Genomic DNA, 9,479 nt, shown 5'->3' with positions numbered 1-9,479 from the left:
GAGAGAGAGAGGGAGAGGGAGACGCGGCGCACACGCTCACTCCAGTGCTGCAGGACTGGATGAGAGGAACTGAGATAATATCCACACCACCAGCATCCATCACCGGAGCTACAGAGCCATCTCAGCCCGTCACGGCGCTCGCCAGCTGTTAACGGCACTATGGCACAAGCCGCCAAACATCTGCGCAAGAATAAGGATTTAGAGGCGCTCGCCGAACAGGAGCGGAAGGAGAAAGAGGAGGAGAAGGCGAAGAAAAGGAGCCGCTCGCGGGATAAAAAGCGCAAGGTAGGGAAGAGAGATAAGTTGACATGATGAAGGGAGGGGGACATCACTGAGATATTAATGCTGGGATAGCAGCAGAACACGCAGGGCCAGGCATCCGCTGCTGTTTACACGTGCATGTACAGGTGAGGTGCTTCCCCTCGTGAGGGTCCGCTGGCACAAAACGGCCCAACACGAGAGTCTGTTGGAATTATCCCAGCAATGGTGTTTATGCTTTATATTATTATAGTTTGTATATTTTCATATAAAAAATCTGTTAAATTAAAAGAAATTGAGAAGAAATCATTGAAACTGCATTTATTCTATACACACTGATGGGCATGAAAAAAAGAGAGAAGAGGGCCGTAGCTGGGGTTTGTGGGGCCCCAGTGCAGGTTGTACCAGTGGGCTCTGTTTGAAATTGTTTAATTTGTATGTTCGTTCTATTTATTTATTTGTGCTATTTACACAATGTTTACGTTTGTTTTTTTCAAGTTTGTAGGTGTCCGGGTACAGAAACTGAATAATCAAATGTAAAATAGCACTGCATAGTCTTCACTGTAAAAATTAAATATACAGACGTCAAACCAAAATGTATTCAGACACCTTCAACATTTCTCACATTATCACAGTTTATTTGCTATAGTTTAGAAAATGGTAATAAAATATGACAAGAACTCAGAGTTAAACTGTGTCAGAACAAATTCATCTTGATAATATGAGATAACTTTGATATAAAGGTATGTAATGGATTTCAATAAACCAAAAATTCAGACAACTGTTAGTATGGCAATATTTACACAACTAGCAATACTTTGTTGACCAATTACCAAGCAATGCTTAATTTTGTTCAGTCTGTGGTGTAAAAAGGTCGCATTAGCAATTAAAGAAAAAACACTTAAGCAAAACATGGTCAGGTCAAAGTGTCTGAATAATTTTTGGTCCCAAATTTTTTATCAGTTTTACTGGTAGTCCACTGTATGAAGAATTTTTGGGTATAATATGTCACAGTTTACTTTATTTTGCTATACTCACTTACATAAATGAACTATAGTGTCCTGCACCCACTAGTAAAAAAATACTAAAAATTATATATGGTGTCTGAATAATTTTTGGTTTGACTGTGGATTAATTCTTGGTAAGACTACAAAGTAATTCAGTCAAGAGCAGTGAGTGATCTTCTTTCTTTCATTTTCTTGGATTAACATTACAGCAGCTAGTAAATTAGGCGCGGTCACTTTAAGAGACAACGGATCTATTATAATGGTACACATCCGATTTCTTTCTCCACTGTTTACTTTCACTTAAGACATAACCTACAGTTTTTTTCGAGGATACTCCCCAAGACGGGTATTTTGATATAATTTTGTATGTATTTGTTGGTACAAGAGCAAGAAGAGGGGAATTCGGTGTTCAAGCGCTTTGACGTGTCTCCCTGCATGCGCCCTGTGCGCACAGAACACACCGCGCGGGTGCTGAATTGGGCTCTTTCACGTCTTTTTCTGTTTGCATGTTTAAACTGCGATTTGTATTTGTTCGTTCAGGTGCAGGAGGACGCGAAGGAGAGCTCGGTTCGGTGTTGCTGTCCGTGAGACGCGGCTCTCTGCGTGCGCACCGAACACGGCGCGCGAGTACTCAGTTGAGTTTTCCGCGTCTTGTGTTTGAATGCTTTAAACTCTTTTGAATGTTTAAATTGGCAAGGCTTTAAAACACGTGCAAATGATAAGCTTTTTTGACGATGTGCAGTAGTGGCCAGTCAACTGTCCTGAGAGTCTTTTTAGGCTGGCCTCAGCCAGTCGCTTGAGTTCGCCGGTCGGTTATAATCGTCACCACCTTTCACCCCAGTAGTGACGGCCCTAGATGCAGATCTGTAATGTACCTACAATTCAAACAAAGCGACCTTGCTTAGTTAAAGGGATAGTTCATCCAAAAATTATTTTTTGTCATCATTTACTTATGCTAAAGTTGTTCCAAACCTGCATTAATTTCATACATTTCATCAACCAAACAGTTGTTGGTCCTCATTGACTTCTGTGGTATTTTTTTCCATGCTGTTAAAGTCAGTAGGGTCTATTACATGTTTGGTTACACACATTCTTCAAAATATCTTCTTTTGTGTTCATTAGAAGAAAGAAATTCATACAGAGTTGGAATAACTTGGATGTGAGTAAATAATGAAAGGATTTTCAGTTTTGGGTGAACTATCCCTTTAAGCATCAGACTTGCAAGAGTTCGAGATTTAGTACATACACAAATATTATATCAATCACTCAAAAAACTGTGTCAGTTGTTATTATAACCTGTTTACAAAATTTATTTTGTCTTATATTTACTTTAAAAAAATATCATATATTGTGCATAGAAAAAATACAAAAACAATTAATTCAGTTAAATTAGAATCAGTTTAAACAAATTGTATATTATTTAATTCAAATGATATTCAGTCTATTAAAACTATGATGTGTCAGAAAAGCAGGGGGTGTGCAATAATGTATCGCTAAAGATCAGTTTTGAGCTAAACAAATAGTACATAGTGCATATATCCATACATGCATACAAGCAGTTTGTTTCACTAAAAAAAGGGTCTCCTGTAAGAATCTTAAATGCATACAAAATGTTTTTGCATAAAATTATGGATTTTTTATAGCTTATATTTATTTAAAAATAGCATATGAAATTCAATTAAGTGCTAAATGAAATAGATGTAAATATGGTTGTATTAAATGTAATGCACTAAATAAAATGCACCACATATTAAAAGTAATGCACATACGGCATTGGTAGTCTTGTTCACTCACAAAGAAGAGCAAGAAACCAGTCTATTTGAACAAATTACATGTGTATAGAAACGAAGGATTAAAGGTTTTCTCTCTAAAAATCAAACAGTGCTTCACTAGAAGTATTTTACACTAGTGTGGTACAGCAAAAGTATGTCAGTAGAATTTGTTGCACTTTAATTTTGCTCGTCTGCATGGAGATGCGCCGCTGTTTAGCTCTAAGTGTTTAGCTTTAGCTCTAACACTTAAACCATTTTCACTGCAGAGTTTCATATTACAGCACCTTGCTGAGGAGGGTGCTTGTGTGCCCGGATCTGCGGTGGGATATCAGTAATCCCTCTTTCTCCCTTGATTTCTCCATGTGTTCAATGTAGAAATCACTTATTTAAGGCTGTCAGTTTCTTGATTGATTGTCTGTTTCATTATGAGTTGTATGCTAAAAATAAAAAAATGTATATAAGAATTTTAAAGGGGTCATATGATGTGATTTAAATTTTTCCTTTCTTTTTGGAGTGTTACAATCTCTTGGTGCATAAAGAAGATCTGTAAAGTTGCAAAGACTAAAGTCTCTAATCCAAAGAGATATTCTTTATAAAAGTTAAGAGTCAGCCACACCTACCTAAAACGGCTCGTTCTAACACGCCCCCACATGTCTACGTCACGATGTGGGAAGAGAACGCCGCCGAAATGTTCACACAAAGAAAGAAGGCGTAACTTTTATTGTCGCTGTATTATTCTTGAGAAAGGCGGGGCATAGAGGAGAAACAATAATGTACAGTATGTGGAAAATAATGTGTTTTTTTTACCTTAAACTGCATAAACACATTTCATTACACCAAATACACAAAATAATGTTCTTTTTAGCAACATCATATGACCCCTTTAAGGAAAATATCAATAGGCCAAGTGATTTGCTCCTGATGAAAAAAAAATCTTGCTCTTATTTTAATACTTAATCTCTTAATAACAAGTAGTTAACATGCTGACAAATTGTTTTCATGAATTCCAACCATATACATATAGCCAATCTGTACTTTATGAGATAGAATGCAAAGAGTGTAGAGTGTTTGATATACCTGCAGTGAACGGATTCGTTTCTGCCACACACATATTTCTTTTCCTTGCATCATTTTAATATTTATGGTTAGGCGTATCTCATTCTCCGAGCCTTGCAGGATGCCTTAAAAGCCATTTTGAATAGCAGCAATCAAATGCAAGTTCTTCCAAAAGGTGTTAGTGGGCTGTCTTCATCAAAATAAATTCTCATCAAGGACTGTATTATAGTGTTTGCACAATTTTGAGGATACCTTGTGTTACTTGTACATAACTTCCCACCAAATTCTTCTGAAACAAGGCTATTGAAATACTCTAATACTCTGCATTATTGTCTCTCATACTCACACACACACACACTCTCACACACACACACACACACACACACACACTTAAAGTTCACACGTCTTTCCTCCCTAGTGAATTGTCTTTCATTAATTGCACTTGTATACAGTCTCACACTCCCACTCTGGACAAAGCCACAATTCTTGTTTAACATTGTGATTGACTCGAGAATCTATGTATTTAAAGCAGCTTGTACACTGATGCAATATCTACAATGATACTGTAACTGGGAGAAACTTTTAAACTTCAATTTTCACAGTTTTCTTTGAATCTGCGTATAGTTGAGCCAAACCCCACAGTTACAGGTGAGATCATAGTCTCCAATCCCAATTTCACTCATAATATACGTATAGTACTGTTCTTTGCAGTTTGCTATAATATTGTGTTTCAAAAACCTAGAAATAATCTTGCAATGATACATTCACTCCCTCACACAAATACACATATATTATGCATTGTATTTAGTTATATTCAAACCTTGTCTTGTATTTGGTCTTCATTTTTTTTGTGCTGATCCAGCACTTTTGTGATTTTTCTTTCCATGCTACTTAAGCATGATTCATATGCTAAGTGATGGACAATTATTGCTTTGTGCTTCCCTTGGGCAAGACATTTTCACCATCTATATGTCTTGTCTATCACTGTATACACTGTACCTCTTTAATCTTCCACCAACAGTGGTGCATATTTTATTGCAACATGTAATTCACACACACAAAGAATCGAACATAATGCAATATTGTGAAATGCTCTAATGCAAACATGCTTATTTTTAAATATGCTTTTTCTTTTTCTTTTTCTTTGTGGTTTAGGATGATAAACATCCAAGTGTTGAAATCAAAATACTGCCAGTGTTATTTATTATAATTTTTTTGGATTGCATTTGTTGATGCAACTTCTTTATGAACCAGTGTGGTTGAGTCCAGCTAGTCAGCTGGCTTCTCACAATACTGCTGATAATATTTCATTTTTGACAGTTGCCAGCTAACAATTACCTTTATAGAACTTTAGGTTTGTAAATGAAGTATGAAGTCGGATGTTGCAACAGGCTGTGGGTTGGAGCGCATTGCTGTATATGCAGTGTTTCTCAGGTCTTTGCAGGCTGCTGTTTTCAATGTTACAAACATACAGCGTCCTTTCAGCTTAGAGTGAACACTGGACAAAATTTTAAGCAAGTTTCTATTTTTTTTTTTTAAGAAATGAGCTTTGTGGTTTCTATTTGCAGCAGATTTGCCACAAATTAAGTGTAAGTTTCCTTAAGTAATATTTTGCAAGGGCAGCTCTTTGAAAGTGAAGGCAGTTGTTTTTGGGACAGATCCAGCTTGAATAAATAAACTGTTGTTTTCATTAACATCTGGGCACATTCTTGCATACAGTGGTCGCTGCTTGCTGACACACAAAGTGTTAATTTTTATGTCACAAGTGGCACCAAAATGAATGACTTCCAAGAGGTTTCTCAAAATCAGAGTAAAATTTATTTTAGTGCTTTACATAAAACTTTACAGAACATCATACTGTTATGTTTATAATGCCGTAATGCTTTAAGGGAGAAAATGTTAGTATATGGCAATATACAAGAATGAAATAAATTATCCTCCGGATTTAGATTTAGCTATATTGTGTTTATTATTTTGTGTAGCAGATATATCTCTGCAATGTATTGGTAACACAACTGAGCTTTTGAATGTAATTAAAATATAATTAAAACTCTTCCAAACAATCTCAAACTCACACCATTAGTTGAGCAGACAAATCGGACAGCACAATTAAATAGAGCAATGCTTTGAAAGTGCCACAGAGTTACAGTGTTCAGATTGTTCATGAAGTCAGCATACAGCAAAAAGTATAAAATGTGTGAGTGGTACCTTTGTACCTTATTTACCCTTAAAGGGTGCATTTTGGTAATTTATGTATACATTTTATTGCCTGTAGTGTACATATTAGTACCTTTTGTAAGGTTACCGCCACAGTGACAGCTTTTGTACCTTTTTTTCTGTGTATCAGTGGCATACTTACAGTTGTCTCTGCACATTAAAAATTGCAACTCAAGTCTTTATAGACATTTCCAGAAGACCTCGGTGCTGAGCTAAGCATCATGATCATCAATTCTGAAGCAGATAATGCTTACTGAAGCTGATGGACCTGTCAATAATATGTAGCTTAAATACTACATCATCAGCTGATTATTATATCTGGATAGATAGATGGATAGACAAGCAAACTGAATAATAGCATACAGTGCTGTAAAATACTTTATTTGGACAGTATTGATGGATGAAGGTGATATGATTTAACAAATAATGACAAAAGAAAACAAAATACACTACATTTAGAAGCTGGTATTGCAATCTTTGGCAGAAATAACTTCTTGTAGGCATTTCTTATCATTATCTATCGAGGTGCAAACTTCAAACTTCATTTAGTAATCTGTATGTACTACATTTGTCATGTTGACATTGTCATTGCTTTACTGCCCTCACTGACCTCATGGGATAGTAAAGTGTCCATCAAATGCACACTTTCAGAGTCTTAACAGAAGCAGTAGGTCATCTGGATCCCTTTCACCTACTGTTTTATGAGTACTACAAATTTGGACATACCGTTTTTTACATACTACATACTAGGAACGACTCATGGTTCGAACGTAACTCTAATGGCCCATTCACCAAGATTGGTGACTATGAAGATAACTATAGCGATAACTATATTAGCATCCACATTAATGCACGATAACATTCTGTTTATTATAATCATTCTGCAGTTTTATCATTTGCCGCTTTACATGCTGGAGCTCTTCTAAGCAGGATGGATTCTGATTGGTCAACAATGTTTTCATTAACTGGAAAAAATAGTTGTAAAAATTATTCCAACAGTATCGTTCCTCTGTGCTTTTATTGTTATAGTTGTGGTGTGGACTCTGCTATTCTATAAATATAGAATGATTTTTAAAGCTAGATCTCTCTGCAAGCACACTGCACTTGCAACAAGATGGATAATCTATTTAATAAATATTAAACCGATTTAACATTATTAAAAATGTATACTGAGTGACCAAAACTGTCTTTGTCATATAATACTCTTGGTTGTTCTCACTGAGTTTACAGTTTTAACATTCATGTTTCTTTTACTTTCATGATCTGAGGTTAAGTATTCATTGTCATTTTCAGTATAGCTACAAAGATCACAAAAAATGATATTCAAACTCACATTAGACAACAGACACATTCAACATAAAAGGGGTCATCGGATGCGACATGCACTTTTACAAGTTGTTTGAACTGAAATGTGTGTTGGCAGTGTGTGTACACAACCACCCTATAATGATAAAGATCTACCCAGTGGTTTTATTTAATCTCGTTAAATCATTTCCCCTTTCTCAAATCAAGCCGTTCTCAGATGCCTGTCTGTGTGACGTCACAAATACAGGCCCCTCCCACGATAGTTTGATTGACAGTAGCGTTTCAGCACAGACTGGACTGGTGTCTTACCTTAGACCCGCCCTGAGTGAGCTGTCATCAGTCCGCCATTGTTTCACCGCCGGAGCAGATGTAGACAAGAATGACTCCTAACAAGCAGGTGCTCTGTTGTTGGATGTAATAATGAACATAGCAGTCATCATTTACTCCCGACATCTGAGCTGCTGAAGACACAGTGGATTACATTTGTTTCTGAAGGGAATGCGCCCCCGATCTACCTAAATGCGTCTATCTTCGCGTGAATCATTCGTGATTCAGCTTCACCTGCAGAAGAAGTGAGTGTAAGTTTTTTTTAATCTTTGCTAATCGCCTTTCCTAATAATGTGCTAGTTAGCAAGTTTCACAATGAATGCGGCTAAAGTTTACCGTCTCTCAGAGAGCGGCTCGGAAGAGAGGGGCGGGGTGAGCAGAGGTCATTTGCATATAAAGCGACATGCAATAAAAACAGCATACTGTAGACAGAGCTGTTTTTGACAGGGTAAAAACGGTGTTGTTTTACACTACCATTGAGAAATTTTAACCAAACTATGTTACAGACTTTTCATTAAGACCCTAAAGAATCATATCAACTTGTGGAAAATGGGCATCCGATGACCCCTTTAAATGAAGCACATAATCAGTACCTGAGATTATCATTGTCATTGTCTGGTTGCATCAAGTTATAAGTTACAAGTTAGTCATCTACTTTTTTTTTCAAAACTTCTTTATGTCAGTTACATTGTTAGTTAAATTGGTCTAATTTGAATCTGAAAAGACTGATCAGACTTATGCTTAAGAAATAGTCTTAACATATTGGCTCTGTTTATGCACCACTCAACTCAATATGTGATGTTCTATTCCTGTGTTGATTTGTTTGCAAGTTTTGGGTCATTTTCATGTTGAAAGGTCCACTTAGAAGTACTGCATGTAATTTTTTGACTGTACTAGAGCATAAAAATACTAAAATATTTTTGCAGATATTGAGGAAACAAGCGAAGTTCACTTGTTTCTCCAGAAAACAGCGCTACTGCCAGTTACTGTGCTTTGAAACGTGTGTTCTTTGTCAGTATGTCTGTTTTTGTTTTGGTCTGTCTGTGTGATTCTGTCCACTATCTAAAAAAAGGCAGCTAAATCTCATCAACTTACAGTGCAAGGCTTGTCACCTTCCGTTATGTTCCTGTTGCATGTCCTCAGTCTGGCAACCTGCTTGAGAGTCGAGTCTAAGAAGGAGGAGGAGGCAGAAGAAACAACTCTCTCCAGTATTTTGAATTTGGACTGCAGCACCCATTTCACCGCTAGTTGTCAATATTACACAGTGCATCTTTAGGTTAATTTTCAAATTTTATACAGATGGCCTCACATTCTCCTCAAGCACTCTTTAGTATAATGTGGAATTAGCTGACGTTTGTAACAGATCGGCCAGGCTCCGCCACCACCCAATCACAACGATCCCTCTCACCTGAGTTCTGAGCACCTGCACCTGTCACCAATCAAGCACCTCATTACCAGCCTGCATAAAAGCACACACCTCAGACACCCTCACTGTCCGGTCTCGTATACACGTAGAGGACTCAATGACTTTGCTACT

The 9,479-nt window shown here is 36.9% G+C and overlaps 1 protein-coding gene across 1 annotated transcript in view; it reads left to right on the top strand.

Annotated features, from left to right (window-relative positions):
* Positions 1-19: 19 nt before the first annotated feature.
* The window catches only part of LOC107740021 (ankyrin-1-like), a 149,865-nt gene continuing 140,405 nt past the window's right edge, over positions 20-9,479 (top strand). The window contains exon 1 of the mRNA XM_016552291.1: positions 20-285. Coding sequence (XP_016407777.1) covers positions 160-285 — 126 coding nt within the window. The 5' untranslated portion in view covers positions 20-159. The remainder of the gene's footprint in view (positions 286-9,479) is intronic.

Source organism: Sinocyclocheilus rhinocerous, unplaced genomic scaffold, assembly GCF_001515625.1.
Source record: "Sinocyclocheilus rhinocerous isolate Xijiao unplaced genomic scaffold, SAMN03320098_v1.1 scaffold285, whole genome shotgun sequence".
Taxonomy (NCBI): domain Eukaryota; kingdom Metazoa; phylum Chordata; class Actinopteri; order Cypriniformes; family Cyprinidae; genus Sinocyclocheilus; species Sinocyclocheilus rhinocerous.
Note: the sequence above shows the minus strand (reverse complement) of the source record. Positions and strands in the feature narration are given on the sequence as shown.